This window comes from Cuculus canorus, chromosome 2, assembly GCF_017976375.1.
Source record: "Cuculus canorus isolate bCucCan1 chromosome 2, bCucCan1.pri, whole genome shotgun sequence".
NCBI classification, from domain to species: Eukaryota; Metazoa; Chordata; class Aves; order Cuculiformes; family Cuculidae; genus Cuculus; species Cuculus canorus.
In genome coordinates, this window is record NC_071402.1 from 157176274 (window position 1) to 157192215 (window position 15942).

Genomic DNA, 15942 nt, shown 5'->3' on the forward strand with positions numbered 1-15942 from the left:
TGGTATGATACCCAGGAACAAATTCTTCCTTCCTTGGAGAGTACAAGTACACACTCAAAGGCCAGCAGGTTATCAAGGCTTAATATTGAATTAAGTCCCAATGAAGATGGTTTAAACAAATGCATACTACCTCAAGACTGGAACAGTCAAAAGTTGTGCATATGGTTCACATCATAGTCTTAGTACCTCATTTGTTGTTTACCTGTATCAGTACAGACAGGTTTCAAAACTGTAATTCCTCTTCTAAATTTCCATCAGTACAGACAGGTTTCAAAACTGTAATTCCTCTTCTATATTTCCAATGAAATCACTGGAGTTGTTCAGCTGTCTATAAGGCCAGACCTCTTGAAAAAAAGGGAGCATTCCCTTTTTCTAATTAAGGATCATTTGAGAGACGGGTTGAAACTTGGATTGATGTCTGCAGGGATGTTATATAACATGTAAGGCAGGTGAGGCAAAATAATGTAAGTAAAGCTTCAGACTGGCAAATTACATAAACCCAGTGTAGCTAAACTGATGTTGAGTTCTGCTGGTTAACAATCCTAAGACATGTTTATAATGCTTGAAAAATCCACTTCTTGTGGCAAATTGTGACAATAAGTACTCATTTGTTTGTTTTAAGGACAATGAGCTAATGACATTCTTGGATATTTCATGCCTGGATTTGGATATATATTTTCATTCCAAATAGTAAACCTGCATTCAGAAACATTTAAGAATCTCGTTTGGTGTGGTACATTTTTCTCACTAAATATGCTATTGTCTTCTACACTACAGTTATGTTACTGCACCTTCATCAGAATTGTTTCAAAATGCATGACATTAGTCTATGCTTTGGAGGCAGTAAGCATAATCGTAGATTCATAGAGTCATAGAATGGTTTGGGTTGGAAAAGACCTTAAAGATCATCTAGTTCCACCTCCTTGCCATAAGCAGGGACACCTTTCACTACATCGGGTTGCCTATAGCCTTAAAAAAGGATCTTCAGAATCAATACAGAAGAAGGATCTAGATATATAATCTTGAAGTTATGATTCACTTGAAGACTGTCTTTTATGGAAGTACTCTGCTCTCAACTCCCAGCTTTTTTCTCTAGAGCACAGCTAAATATTAAGCTTTGCCTCTTTACTATTCTCTGATGGTTTTCTCCATCTTTGTATGTTAGAAGTTAGAAAAGCCAAGAATGAACAGTGTAAAGATGATTTTTATCTCTCTTTGACCACTCTGTTTTATTACCTTACTTCTGTGAGAAGGTCAGAATTACTGGCAAAAAATTCTCATTCAGTTTCAGATTTAAACATTCATTTTCAGCCACAGCTATAATTTACAAGAAACAATTCAACTTCAGCCTCTGGAGAGGTGATAGTGGTTTCCTCACAGACATACTTTCTCTGTGTCAAATTATCATTGCAATTACCGTGCTAACTTTCAGTTACAACAGATTAAATCTAAATTTAGTGGAATTAAAGGTGCAGCAATGTAAAGTGTATAGGGGACATTGAATGCTCTCTATAATGTGGGAGCTTTGAAATCCGTGAAGACCCTTCTGAGGTTTCTTACCTACATCGTAGTTTGTAGCTTGAAGTTGACTTTACAAGTACAGAGACAGTAGAAGTGCAAATCTTTATATTTCTCCAAATCACTAATAAAAAAGCAATCCCCTGAGCTGTGTAAGACACATGTACTCAGAACAAGATGTGAAACAAAGCTCATCTCTCACATGTTAAACCAGTTCAAGAACCGTAAAAGAGGTAGAGACCAAAAAAGTCAGATGAAAGATTACTACCAGCTATTAAAGTCAACTAAATGTAATGGGTTTTGGGCAAGGTCTGTAAGGGACACCTCATGCTTTGTCTCTTTTTCCAAATTGTATTCAGATTATTCACATGTGTCAGAAGATGATCCTGGAACACCTCCGACCCCTTGAAGAGCCAGGGGAAAGTTTTTTTGGCTCAGTGGTGTCTGCAGTAAAAAATAGAGCTATAGGTAACAAGACTAAGACTTTGGCAAAAGGTGACTAGCGTAAGACTTTTGAATGGTTTTCAATTTAAGAATAGGGAAAAAAAATTGCCTTTTTTTAATGGAGAAGACGATAGTTGTACATTGAGCAAGACAGCAAGGGATTCACCTGCTTCAATAAGATAATCATGCTTGGCTCCTTCCACAGTCAGTAGAGATCTACCCAGTCCTGAGAATAAAATCCTTGGTACACTTTATTTCATTCTATACGAGGTGTTTAAATAAATCAGATAAACCTCACCTTATGTTCAGTTTCTCAACACTGACTGCAAAGCTAACATGGGACAACAAGGTAAAAGGCCTGAACCCATACTGTTAACTTTGAAAATCAGAGGAAGTAAATAACAGCATTGCTGAGAAGCAGTCGTGCTTATTCTGTGTCTGGATGAGAGGGATGAATGAGTCTACTTGCACACAGTGGATCAGGGCCCACAGTCACTGTAGCAGGATGGAATTGTATGGTCAGTCTTTTTTCTGCTCATAGAACAAGTTCAGTTTTCCAAACTGTTTGCATCTTATCTATAAGGCCAGAGGTTTTGTAAATGTTGTTGATGTTTTGTCCAGGAAACAAATCTAGCTACAGGAAATCCTTCGCTACTGATTAGCAAAGAAAAGAAGTCCCCCAATCTATAATAATATCAGCTGTAGGTAAGTAGGCATGTGGTGTAAATATTAGATCGTATAGCACAATTCTTCGATTTTTTTCCTCTTTCTCTCTCTCACAATCTTTCTACTTTCACTTTGGTTAATTTTTTACTCTATTTTCAATACTTTATTTTATTGATTTGTTTCTACCTTAAATTCTCCTACTTCTACGTGGTTGCCAGTCCTGTTGTAGTGAGGTTACATAGAATCACTTGAGCAGGGTGCACGAAGATTCTTAATGAGGCACAGTTTTAATTTGTATGAATGAAACTTTATCATGTTTTCCAAAGGATTCCCCTTCAGCATATTCAGATAATCCACAAGCTCTGTCATTCCCTGTGTACTATTAGTGACCTAAACCCAGAACCCTAATCTTTTTAATTTTGGCTCAATAAGGCCTTGGTAAGAAAGAATAACTTCATTCCCCTGAAACAACATGTTCGTTTTATTTCCCTTAAGCACCTCTGAGAAAACTACAAAGCACTCAGGATTTAATTGTAACTACCTTGGGCTCCGATTTTTGTGCTCTCTCATTTGCATTAGCTTGCCAGATGTCAAGGTGTTCAACTGAAAAGATGGTCTTCAGCCACATGATATACCACTTATTTGATCCTGGGAATGTTTAACTTTTTCTTTCCCCTTCCACTCTAGCACTCTCCCTCTTCCTCCCAGATGCAGCTGCAGTCCATGCACAGGACACATGCGGTGAGACTCAGCTTGTTTGCCTTTAGCTGTCTAAAGTCTCGTATTTAATCTAAGCAGTCTAGTCATCGTCTATGGTCAATCTGAGAGACCAGGGCACCTCCGTAAGACAAAGCATCCCGTATGTCTTAGATGCCTCTGTTACACAGGTCAGCTCAACCTCTGAAAGCACCTGTTTCTTTCCATGACTGACTGAGTTAAAAGTGATAGTTCAATTTACATTTGTCTTAGATACATATAGTTAGATGTGACCAATTCCATTCTGTGTGTGCCTACAGACATGTGAGGATCTTGCCCTAATTAATGTCATGTTTTTATATCCATAATCTTATTTAGGTTATTTTTCTTTTTTTCTTTTTTCCTCCTTCCCATTTATTTCTGGTTCCTACCCCTTCTGTTTCTTCTCTCTTTCTCGCTTTCCTTCCGCAAATGCTTCTATTTTTATGATAAATGAATAAATAAATAAATAAATAGATAAATAAACAGAAAAATAAAGAAACTAAATTTAAAAAAAAACAAACTAGGAAAAATAAAAGTGAAGAAAGCTATCAATTCTGTGATTTTGGGTCACTTTACAATATGTGACATCAGAGATATAATTCTACCTGAAATAGTAAAAAAAATATTAAGAGCACTAAAATATTTTCCTGTGAAGTGATAGCAAAATTATCTTTTACATGGTCATGTGTAAATGTCCCCTCATTGGAAGGGGAGCAATAATTAATTCTTAGATACTATTTTCAAAATGAAGTCTGTCTTTTTTGATAATTCTAGTAAATATCAAGTGCTGTCATGTTAGTTCAGTTCACAAGAAAAACCTGTAGTGAAAATCAATGCCTGCCAAATAAAACAGGGTATAATCAATAAAGGAGACATGGGTGGGGATCTTTTTCCAGATTACCATGGCAACATTAAGAATGTCATTGAAAACACAGTGCCTCATAACACCACACGACTAAGTTTTCAAAATGGTTGTTGATTTTTAGAGGTTTCATTGTCAGGTTATGCAGGTTAAGATGCCTTCATAAGCACAATGTCTTTTCAACACAAGCTGAGCGGCCCTCTTGTGGTAGAAACCTGTCTGATAAAATGCGTCTCAGATCAGATGATCAAAAAATGAGTGAAATGTTCAAAATCATAGAATCATAAAATAGAATCACCAAATGGTTTGGGTTGGAAGGGACCATAAAGATCTTTCAGTTCCAACTCTCCTGCCATAGGCAGGGACACCTCCCACTGGATCAGGTTGCTTACAGCCTCATACAACCTGATCTTGAACACCTACAGGGGTGGGGCAGCCACAACTTCCCTGGGCAAACTTTTCCAGTAACAAACCACCCTCATAGTAAAAAATTTCTTCCTAATATCTAATCTAAAGCTCCCCCTTTTCATCTTAAAACCAGCATCCCTTGTCCTATCCCTGCACTGCCTCATAAAGAGCTCCTCCCCATCTTTCTTGTAGGCGCTCTTTGAGAACTAGAAGGCTGCTATAATCCGTAGTCACTTCTGAAAGTCTCAGCCATAGTAAAAATGAACTATCTCCAAAACTTCCTCCTTGTTTTTGATCAGACTTACCTGCCAATTAATGCACAACTGAGCCATGTAGAAGAGCTTTGGCAGTGCAAAAATTTATCATAAAGCTGAAACTGTAAAAGGAACAGACATTTTCATGTTTACTTCCTTACTATAATCCAAGAACTGGAATTAATTTTGTGAGTTCAAACATGATTACTATTTCTATTTGCTGATATGTGTCCATGCCACAATACTGTATTATTTCTTATGATAGGATATTTCTTATAATAGCTCTTATGATAGGATCTTTAATAACAACACAACTGTCAAGTTTTGATTACCCAAAAGAAAACAAAACAAAACAAAATAAACCTCTAGTCAATGGATTTGGCTTAAAGGAGTTAATAGCAAGGAGAAATTTAACCTGTTGTCAATTTATTCTGTTCTACAGTTTAGATTATTAACTGCATCTTCCATCTACAGCTAGATGAACATAAATCATAGACTGGGAATATTAACAGAGTAATAGACACGGATTTTGATTTGTGTGAATAAAGTTAGATTTTGCCTTGTAGGCAATTGCTTTAAAATAACAACCATATTACTCTTTATAGTCCACAGAGATTTGGTCAGGGTGGTCAGTGGTGGTTGGTGTGCTGTTTATCCCATCCTAAAGTGGATACTTCAAATAGGTCAGATATACCCTGACCAATGAATATGTATTTTTCTCTTGACTGTTTATTCTCTTTGTTGATTCTCAAGGGACCAAGGATGTCCAGTTTACTTAGACTTCTATACCATAAATACCCAACCTTCCCTAAGGTGGATCTCATCAAAAGAACCATGTGATGAAAGCACCACAAAAAAATCTCTCCTCAAAAGTCAACAAGAGATTACTATTTTCAATTCTCATGTTTTTCAGCCTACTACAACAGATACAAAATTCCTATCGCTCAGATCCCTCAAAATGCCTTCCCATGTTGTTTCAGGTTACCCTTCCTGACAGCTGGTTTGAATTAGACTCTCTCTAGCCACCTATAAACATTCCATTCTCCGGACTAGCACTTTCTATAATACAACATGGAGAAACCATGGTCCTGGTCCATGTGATATGTGCCTAATGCTTTTATGACCACACCTTTCTTAGTGTGTGTGACGAAAGATAAGCAGTATCTCCCAATTACCAGCCAGGGTGCAGTTCTCATTAAGAACTCCCCTCACCATGCATCAAGGAAGCTGGGCGAAAAGGTGCATTGGTGTCTCTTCACTAAAAAGAAGGGACCCACACTGCCTTGTGTAGTTACACATAGAACCGAGGAACACCTGATCCAAATTCATCTCAGATGAATCTCCATCCTACAAGTTTATGTTACGATTTAATTGTTCTCCACTAGTGTGCAGTCAACTTTCATTTAATATATTGCTCTGTTACCCTCTGTACAGTACCAGACTACAAAGGTCATGTGTATTTTGGATGCGTAACGCTGCCCACCTGCCTCCAGGTTGTTCAATCTTTGCTTTGTTTGTGAATCAACACATCACAATTGCCTCCGACAGCCAGTGTATTTTAATTTTTTTGTTTATTTTTGCTTCAGTCAAGCAGCTGGTTTGTGCTGTAATTTCATTCTGTTATGTCCGCTTTCCGTTTTTGTGGTGTGTCTCATGGAATGTGTTGAAAGTGACCTACCTTGGCCTGTTCAGAATATGCTGAAAAAAATGCTAATCTTGTCATATTTAGCAGCTGCGTTCAGAAATGCTACTGTAAGCCTAAGAGGGCTAACCAGCACTCTTGCAAGATGTCAGAACTATCAACCATTACCCTGTAAGTGTACGCAATCCTGTGACGTTACTGTGTTTGTATGACGCATGTTGCAAGTAAATGAATGGATAATTAACAAAGGAGTAGTAACCAGAGAGCAAGCATTCATTTAATTCTTGTTGCATGTAGATTTTTTTGTTGTTGTTCTGTGCTTTTGCTGATGCACCACAATCAAAGATTTTAAGGTTATTCTTAAAAAAACTATTGTAATTATCACTGATATTATTTATGGGGTTGGGTAGCGTCCATATAGAAAATGTTAATAGTTGCTCTTTATTATACAGCAAAGAGGTGAGCACTGGTCATACTGAGATTAAATGTTTCAGCTGGAAATTTGTTAGAACAACAGGAGCAGGGCGGGATTGAGTGGATCAGATGATCAGGTGGTGTAAAACAGTTTATGTCCGTTGAACTGGGTGAAGTTGTGTTTGTATACAACCAGGGGTGAGGAAAGGCTAAAGTTAATCCAATATTGAAATATTATGCATCTAGCCAGAAGTCTTTGTCAAAGATTTACCTGTGGAGAATGAAGTATCTAGAAAACTGAATAAATACCATTTAATTTAGACACGTGAAATAACCACTTTCTTACACTGCTCCTCACTCTGTTACTTGTTCAATAAGCTCACAGGATTTGTTTAATGCAAGATCAGAAATCTGTTATGCAGCATGTTTCCCGATGAACTTTCCCCTGAATTTCCCAGCAGTCCTATGAGTGTATATCAACGCTCTCAGAGATATCCTGCCACACAGATTCAACAGTCCAACAATTTGCTGAAGAATACCTAGTAGCTATCTTCGACACCATTAAGGAATAAACATGCTGTAACTTATAGCTACATATTTTGTTATGTTTGTTAGCTTGAAAAAACACATTTAAAACATGAAAATATTTTTCCTGTGATTTTACCTCTCCTCAAGGTATTTAAGACTAATGAAGATTCAGTCAACAGACTGAAATTATGCAAAAGCAGATAGAAGAATTAGAGACTAGAACAGTCAGCAGGTCTATACACTGAGAGAAACTTGAAGTCTTAGAACAGTTAGGTAAAACTAAAATCTACATTTGGGAGGAGATAGTTTGAAATAAGAAGTTCTACTTAATCTACAACTGGATGCAGTTAGACTACATGTTGGGCCTTTGCAAAGAAACAAATTTCACGTTAAACAAGCGCAGTGTTTCAGAAAGTTGGCAGACTGACAAAATCTATCTAGTTGATGATAAGAAGAGATCAGCCTAAGCAGCAGCCCGGGATAACTCTGTACACTTCCAATAAGCATAATTAAACTTTATTTTTTGGTGCTAAAGTATGAAAGTCTTAGTAAGCTTCTACCTCTTTTGAAGTTCTTAGTGTGAAGATGTGGTTTATGCACAGGAAAATTAAAAAACTGTAATCAATCACTATGTTTAGGTGTTACCTCTGGTCTTTAAAAGTGATCCTACAGATCCAATATAAGCTTTTGGAAAAGACATGGATCTGTCAGGGAGATTACTGAGGTTCCTGACAGTCACATAGTAAATACACTTAGCATCTTTGTGACAAAATATATACTTTCGTTCATTAAACATCAGCTATATTAAACATTTAACTGCTAATGACATACTCTATCTTTATGGTTTCTTCTTTATCCTTCTATTTGAAAAACTGTCATGATACTTTTTTGTATATGTTCATCACTGGGTTGCAGCCAAGGAGATGAGATTCCTCTAACCTAAACTTTACAAGCCTACAGTGCAGCCGTTTATGACAAACTCAGTCCAGATTCCCTTTGTAGTCAAAAGAGAGACTTAGGATGTGGTAAGGCCTTCCTTAGGGACAGATGGTTTGCCCTTGCCCATAAATGCCTGTTACAATTCATTGACAATAAAGGGAATGTAGAAGTGGAATTAATTTAACTAAAAATAGATGTGAACATTGCAGATATCTCATAAATTTAAGCTAGTCAAAGTACACATCAATAGATGCATTCAGTATATACCCATGCAGTTTATAACAGGACTCATCTCTTAAAGAGGCATCTATAGCACAGAAGAACTATACCTTGAAAGTACATTTTTTCACTGCATTGGCTTTAGAGATGTTATGTTAAAAATTTCAGTATAGATATCTACATTAAATATGTCCAGACCTTGAAGAGATGAATGTTGTTCTACATGGCTACCACAAACCCTCATGTCTTCAATGCAAAAGTTTATATTTTGTCAAATTCATTTCACTGAACACTCAGCATTTGAACTGAACAATTTTCTTCCTTTGAAGAAGCAGCTTAATACTCCATAGTCTTTCTTCAAAAACTCTTTTGCTTCTTTTGACAGACTGTGATGTTTTTCTCAAAAAAAGTTGGGTGGTGAGAACCTCCAAGACCAAGGCAACAAACTCTTTGCTAGAGGAAAAGTTATATTCAATTTTTCATGAGGTTAATAGCACAGAGTGTCATCTGTCAAATCTTATGTAAGTTACAGTGGCTTTTCTGAGCTACACAACCTTGCAATTAGTCCAGCAGAAGCAGCTACAGTCCTAGCAGAAATAGCACAAGACACATCTTCCGTGCAGTGGAGGTAACTGGAACTGATAGAAGAGTAAGCTCTAAGCTATGATTTTCACCTCTCTCTTAGAGGCAGAAAAAAATCATAATAACTATAAATTTCCGTACATGATTGCTTCTGAAGCTTCAGGACCCCTGCTGCAGAGGATCTGTGTTTCCTGACAGCCGCCCTCATTCATTCCAAATGGCATCATAACATATTTAGCTCAGCAGTTCTTACAGTTGTGTCTGCAGGTTCAGAATCTAGAGATATATCTTTGTTACATTCCATTCACAGATGCTGGAAGAAACTATTTAGACCATTTAGAACCCATTTAGTCCATTTAGAACCCATTGGTTCTCGTCCCCTATTGCATAGTTGCTCAATATATATATTTCTTTTTTTCACCTGATGTATTGGAATATTCAGTACAAATCACTGGAAATCCTATTAGACAATGCAATATATTGTGCATTCTCATTTTCAATTCATTCCCAGTCATGTCCTATTTGATATCCATAGACTCTTCAGCAATCTCCTTAGTAAGTGTGGATATACAATGGAAAAATAAAGACATGGTTCCTTCAAATACCAGTCAAAGCTAGACAACCTTGCTGCTTTGTATTCCATTTACTATACAGATGTCTGTCTATAATTCAATAGAGGACTGAGGAAAAATAGAGATCATCAATATCTATGGAGTTTTGTACTAATGCTTTGTGGAAAGGCCACACCCATAGCCATGCTATTGCAGAAAATCTGCAATAATAATCTGCAATAAATGTTTAAACTGGTTTTAAAGAAAGTAACAGCTGCAAAATAGAGTAACGACCTCAGCGAAAATTTAAATGTATATTTATTTTTCCTGAAGTAATTAAGAGATATTCCTCTACCTGTTGGAATGTAAACAAGGTTTTTGCTAGACCCTTTGGGGAACATCTCTTTTCTGAACAGCCATTTTAAGCCCAACTGAGTGATTATAGTCCTCAAACCTTTTGGATCTGTCCCCAGAGTTTCATGCTTGTCTGAAAGAGTGTGGAAAGAAAAGAGGATGAATATGTTTGGCTGTTACACTCCTGAGAATTTTCAATATCCTTTTACATCTTCATTTCACCATTGCAGATAAACTCAACTGTTTCATAGGTGTTGCTTTAAGCCTTGTTTCTTCTGAATGCTCTTGAAAAAAACACAGTTCTTCATACTCCGCATGGTCATTAGTTCCTCTCATTTTTCTTATCATTAACATCTTCTTTTCCTTTTTTACAGATCTTAATAATCTATAGACTTCAAAATGTGTTATTTCTTACATTTCATATATTTTCTTCTTGACTTTTATGACAGTATCGAAGACAGCATCTCAAATAAGTTGATATATGCTTAATTAGATATAATTAATGCCAGAAAACTGACAATAGAAAAAGTCTTTCTCGTCATCTTTCCCAAAATCAAAATTAATCTCCTATGATTTTGGTGAGATACAATATTTGAATAGGCAATTCTGTTCTGACTTTTAAATCAAAATAATATTTATCCTTTTGTTGTTATCATTAACTGAGGTTATAAAGGGTAGTGGATTTTGAAAGATGATGTGTCTTTGTCCAATTTACAACCTTAATTTATTTTTTTTAATTCCATGGCTAGTTTAAAACAATTATGTTCTTAACATTATTTTTTTTTAAATGGTGATATTATTATTCTGTAGTCTTTTCCACAATGTTTCTATTCCTTTTCATTAATCTAATTACGTGTCCATAGAGGAAAAGGACTACAAGGGACCCGGAAATGTCTTTTAGTCTGTTATACTGGGCCACTTAATTTTTCTAAAGGTCACCAAAGTTGGAGACTCTGTATGCTCTTCATCAACCTTCATCAAGCTTCTGGTCAACGTCTAGCTTGATAGTTTACAAGAACTGTGCTCTCTGGTTTGTGGGATCTTTCACCAAGACTTGAGATTTGGTATACATCAGACTAACATATCATGTGGCTTTAGTGCAATCTTAATACAAGGTTTGCAATGTGTTTCTCATAATTGCTGCACGAAGTATGACTGAGGGACACCAGCAAGGAACTGATGTCTCATTTCCAGTTTAGTATTGGATATAACAGCATATGTTTGCAGAGTCGTTGGAGGTGTATTATTTACGTCTTCACTTTCAATAAGACAAAACCATCATTTTTGGCATATTGTTGAGTACGTATGAGATAATTCAAACATGTCTGCCATATACTGTGTAGGTATAAACAGAGTGAATTTTTGCATTTTAAGAAGTATGCAGCTTTTCTAAAAATCTTTTAAATTTTTTGGCTTCCTTTATCCTCCATCAAACTCGTTACCCTTCTTGAAGGAAATCAATCATATTTTTTCCCCTTTGAAAATGTCCTGGAGGTAACTTTAGGCCACTTTGTTGATGATAAAGTGCTTGCCTTAGTTTCAGTTCAACATTTCTTTCTCTTGGGTCTTTTTTGCTGCTCCATCAGCAAACGGCGGTGACTAAATCATGCATAAGTCTTGGCTGGACCCCTGCTTTTGGGGAATTTCTTCTGTACTCAGTCAAATGCTTACAGACACACACATTCATTTGCAGCCCTTTTGTTTATACCTACTGAGTTTTATTTCCCTCTAAAACATCTTTATTCTGATGTAACGGAAATGGAATTACACAATGAAATTATACTTAGGTGTCTAACTGTATAAAAGAGTCCAAAATCAAGACCTTGAGAAATATCCAAGAACATACAGGGAGAGGGTTATCTTTATTTGTATAGCTGGTTTGGATTTTTTGCTATGTAGAAATAAATTCTCTCACACACACACACAAAGTGGTTTCAAACTCTCCACTGAGATTAAGCAATCGGGTGAGAGGTTTATTATTGTGTTATGGTAGCAGTCTGAATCCATTAGCAAGATTACCCTCCACACATTTGGCATGGTGGAAAAGATTCCTGCTTATAATGATGCAAATTAAAATAACAGTACAGAGTATTAAGCATTACTAATGTGCTATTATTGTAGCAGTGTGAAGAAATGGGACCAAACTACAGTGTGTGTGTAATCGCTGTTTAGGCACAAATGGGAATCTTCTATATTTGTTTGTATAATTGTACAGTGTATGTATTTCCCAAAAGGCAGGCAACAAAATATTTTCTGTGTTTTCTTCTTTAATTAAAGCACAAGTTGTTTATTACAAGGATGCATTAAAGTTCTTTCACTCTATTATAACAGGAGACTGGCTCGCTCCACACTACTGCTTATCCCCTTGTTTGGAATTCACTACACGGTGTTTGCTTTTTCTCCTGAAAATGTCAGTAAGCGGGAGAGACTAGTGTTTGAATTGGGACTGGGATCTTTTCAGGTGATTATACAGTGAATTCTGCTTTTGTTAAACAAAAACCTCTATTCATTATAATTACTTTGCATGCACAGTTCTCAGACTGTGTGTATTCATTTATGTAAATGTTTTCTATACTAGGATTGTTTGTTTATTTATTTTAACTCCAGCTATTTTCTAGCATTCACTGAAGGATCTGAATTGCAATTTTTTTTTCTCTCCCATTTACCTAGGGTTTTGTTGTTGCTGTTCTCTACTGTTTCTTGAATGGGGAGGTAAGACTTTTAATCTTTAACATTCCCAACGACCATCCCCATCCATGTACTTGTAGGAGTAGCTGCTGTTCTAATCCTTCACTGTAACTCATCATTTACCATATTTCCTAATAACTTATACTGAATTTCACAATGTCTCAGAAAAAGAAAGAGGATATGTGATGTCTTTATTAAACCAAAACATTGGTCTTGCCAGAGATGATGATTAGATTAATGCTTCCTAACAGAGGTAGGAAGTGTACTGGGCTCGTTAGTTATGTCATCCTTGGTGCAGATCTTCGCACTTATCTTTGTTAAACTTCCGCCAGTTGTTGCTAGTCCATTCTTCCAAGCTGTTCAGTCCTCTCTGTAATGTGACTCTCCCTTGTGACGCGTCCACCTCACCACCCAGATTGGTGTCATCAGCAAACTTGGTGGGGGTGCTTTCAATGCCATCATCCAGATTATTTATGAAGCTGTTGAACAGTGTGAGGACCTGTATTGGTTCCTTGAGGCTCCCATTAGTGACAGGTTGCCAGCTAGAGCAAGAAACATTGTTCAGCACCCTCTGAATATGGCCTTTTAGCCAATTTCCTACTTGCTTTCTAGACCAGCCACACAATCTACATCTTACCAGTTTGCCTAGAAGGCTGTGGGAAAAAGTGTCAAATGCTTTACTGAAATCCAATATCCACTGTGTTGCCTATTTAAACAGAAAATATTTTTTGGTTGTAGAAGATGAGCATGTTAGTCTGTTGGGATTTGCCTTTACAGAATCACAGAATCACAAGGTTGGAAAGGACCCATTGGATCATCGAGTCCAACCATAAATGGTTGGTAAATCCTTACTGAATTTTCCCAGTCACTTGCGTCCTTTAGTTTCTGAAAGTTTTTAGGAGGTCTCATTCCATTATTTTCCCAGAAACTGAAGTAAGAATAATGGGCCTGCAGTTTCTGTGGGTCATCTTTGGAATGGAATGGAATAGAATAGAGTTGAACCTCCTTGGGGCCCTTCTTGTAGATGGGTATGACATTCACTCTCTTCCAGTCATCAGAGATATCCTGATCTCCGTAACATTTCAAGTATTATAGACAGTGTCCTTGAAAAAATGTCAGCTGCTTCTCTTAATACCTTGGGCTGAATTCCATCTGATCCAATGTGCTTTGAGCTTCTGCAAGAGGCCGTTAACCAGATCTTCCTGTGTTACTGGTGAGATGACACGTGTGGTGTTGTAGCTACTTGATCCTTTGAACTGGAGTCCAACTACACCAGTAAAGACAGAGGAAAAGTAGTTATTGAGAACCTCTGTCTTGTCAGCATTATTAGTGACTACTTTCCTTGTGTTGTTTAGCAACTGGTTCATGCCTTTCATGTGCTTCTGTTTATTGCTCATGTATCAGAAGAAAACCTTTCCTTTTGTTCTTGACTGTTTTGGCCATTTTCAGTTCCAGCTGAGCCTTAGCTTTCCTGACTGCATCTCTGCATGCCCTAGCGAGGTCCTTGTACTCCTTGATGGGTGTTTGGCTCCCTTCTCATAGCCAGTATGTTTGGGTTTTTTTGCTTTTAAGCAAAAACTCAGTTTGTAAGACAGCAGGTGTCTTGGTCTGCCTTATTCCTTTCCTTTTGTAGGGGATGGAGTGTTCTTGTGCTTCAGGAGGCTGTCCTTGAGCCTTCTTCCCAACACTCACAAGCTTCTTTGTGGTCCATGGATGCTTCCCATGGAATCCCTTACTGCTGGGCTCTGAGCATATTAAAACTGGCTAAAATCTAGGTTCCTTGTCTTACTACTTCAGGTCTTCGGTGTACTCAGCAACATCTTACGCTCCGCTATGTTATGATCACTGTATTCAAGGCTACCATCAGTTAACGTTGTCAAGTAAGTCTTCTTAGTTTCTAAGCAGTAAATCTAGCAATCATAAAGCCACTTAGATTGGAAAAGACCTTTAAAATAATCCAGTCTAAACACTAACCTAGCACTGCAAAGTCCACCATTAAACCGTGGTCCTAAGCAGCACATCCTCATGTCTTTGAAAGCCTCCAGGGATGATGACTCAGCCACTTCCATGGGCAGCCTGTTCCAGTGCTTGACAACCCTTTTGGTAAAGATTTTTTTCCTAATATCCAATCTAAACCTCCTCTAGTGCAACCTGAGGTAATTTTTTTCTTGTCTTGATACTTTGGAGAAGAGATCAACACCTACCTCCCTACAACCATCTTTCAGGTGAACAGCAATGCGCTGTTCCTAGTTGGCGTGTTGAGTACCTGTAGCAGGAAGCAATCCCTCTAGGAACCCGAGAAAGGACTTGTTTAACACTATGTTGTTTTCCAAACAAATGTCTGGGTAATTTAAGTCACCTGTGAGAACCAGGTTCTACTGTCCTGAGACATTTCTAAACACCTGAAGTAAGATTTCACCAGCCTCGTCATTCTGATTTGGAGGTTGCTAACAAGTACCTAACAAGATTTCCCATAGTGACAATTCCTATAATCTTGATCCAAAGGCATTCAAATAGAACTTTTATGGTCTCCATAATTCACCTTCCTACACTCAAACTTATGTTTCACATAAGTGCAACTCAATCTCTTCTTCCCTTCCTGTCTTCTCAAAAGAGTTTTTAGCCATCCATTGTGATCTTCCAGTCATGCAAGTTTTCTAAACCAAGTTTCTGTGTTTTCTATAATGTCATAGCTCTCTGGAAATGGAGCTCCAGTTTCTGCTCTTTGCTGTCTAGACTACACACACCAGTAAACAGAAACTTGAGGGTGATGTGACTTAGGATCCTTGCCTTTAGAGAGGTTTGGAGGACCATTCCTCACTACTCTGGTAGATGAACTCATCCAACTTGTTGCTTATGAATATGCAGATGTCACAGCTCTGGATACAACTGCCCAAGTTAATTAGTTTAAAACACAATTCATTAAGTCAGCAAATCTGCAAGTAAGGATTCTCCTGGTTCTTTTAGGTAGATGTATTCCACCTCTCCTGAATAGGCTGTATTCATTGAATTATCTCCTATAATTGTAGAATACAAAACACTGACAATGACACCAGCCACAAAGGTACATATAGATCTGCCTAATGCATTGACTTCTGCCTGCCTTCTTAGCAAGATAGAGGAGAAGATCACTTG

The 15942-nt window shown here is 37.3% G+C and overlaps 1 protein-coding gene across 9 annotated transcripts in view; it reads left to right on the plus strand.

Moving 5' to 3' along the window:
• Positions 1 to 15942, plus strand: part of ADCYAP1R1 (ADCYAP receptor type I) — a 155973-nt gene that overhangs the window by 130474 nt on the left and 9557 nt on the right. For 3 of the 9 annotated variants that reach the window (XM_054059069.1, XM_054059072.1, XM_054059070.1), the window contains 4 exons: positions 3316 to 3369; positions 6620 to 6703; positions 12451 to 12580; positions 12790 to 12831. In XM_054059069.1, coding sequence (XP_053915044.1) covers positions 3316 to 3369; positions 6620 to 6703; positions 12451 to 12580; positions 12790 to 12831 — 310 coding nt within the window. The remainder of the gene's footprint in view (positions 1 to 3315; positions 3370 to 6619; positions 6704 to 12450; positions 12581 to 12789; positions 12832 to 15942) is intronic. The other 6 variants (XM_054059076.1, XM_054059077.1, XM_054059078.1 and 3 more) reach the window with 3 other exon arrangements.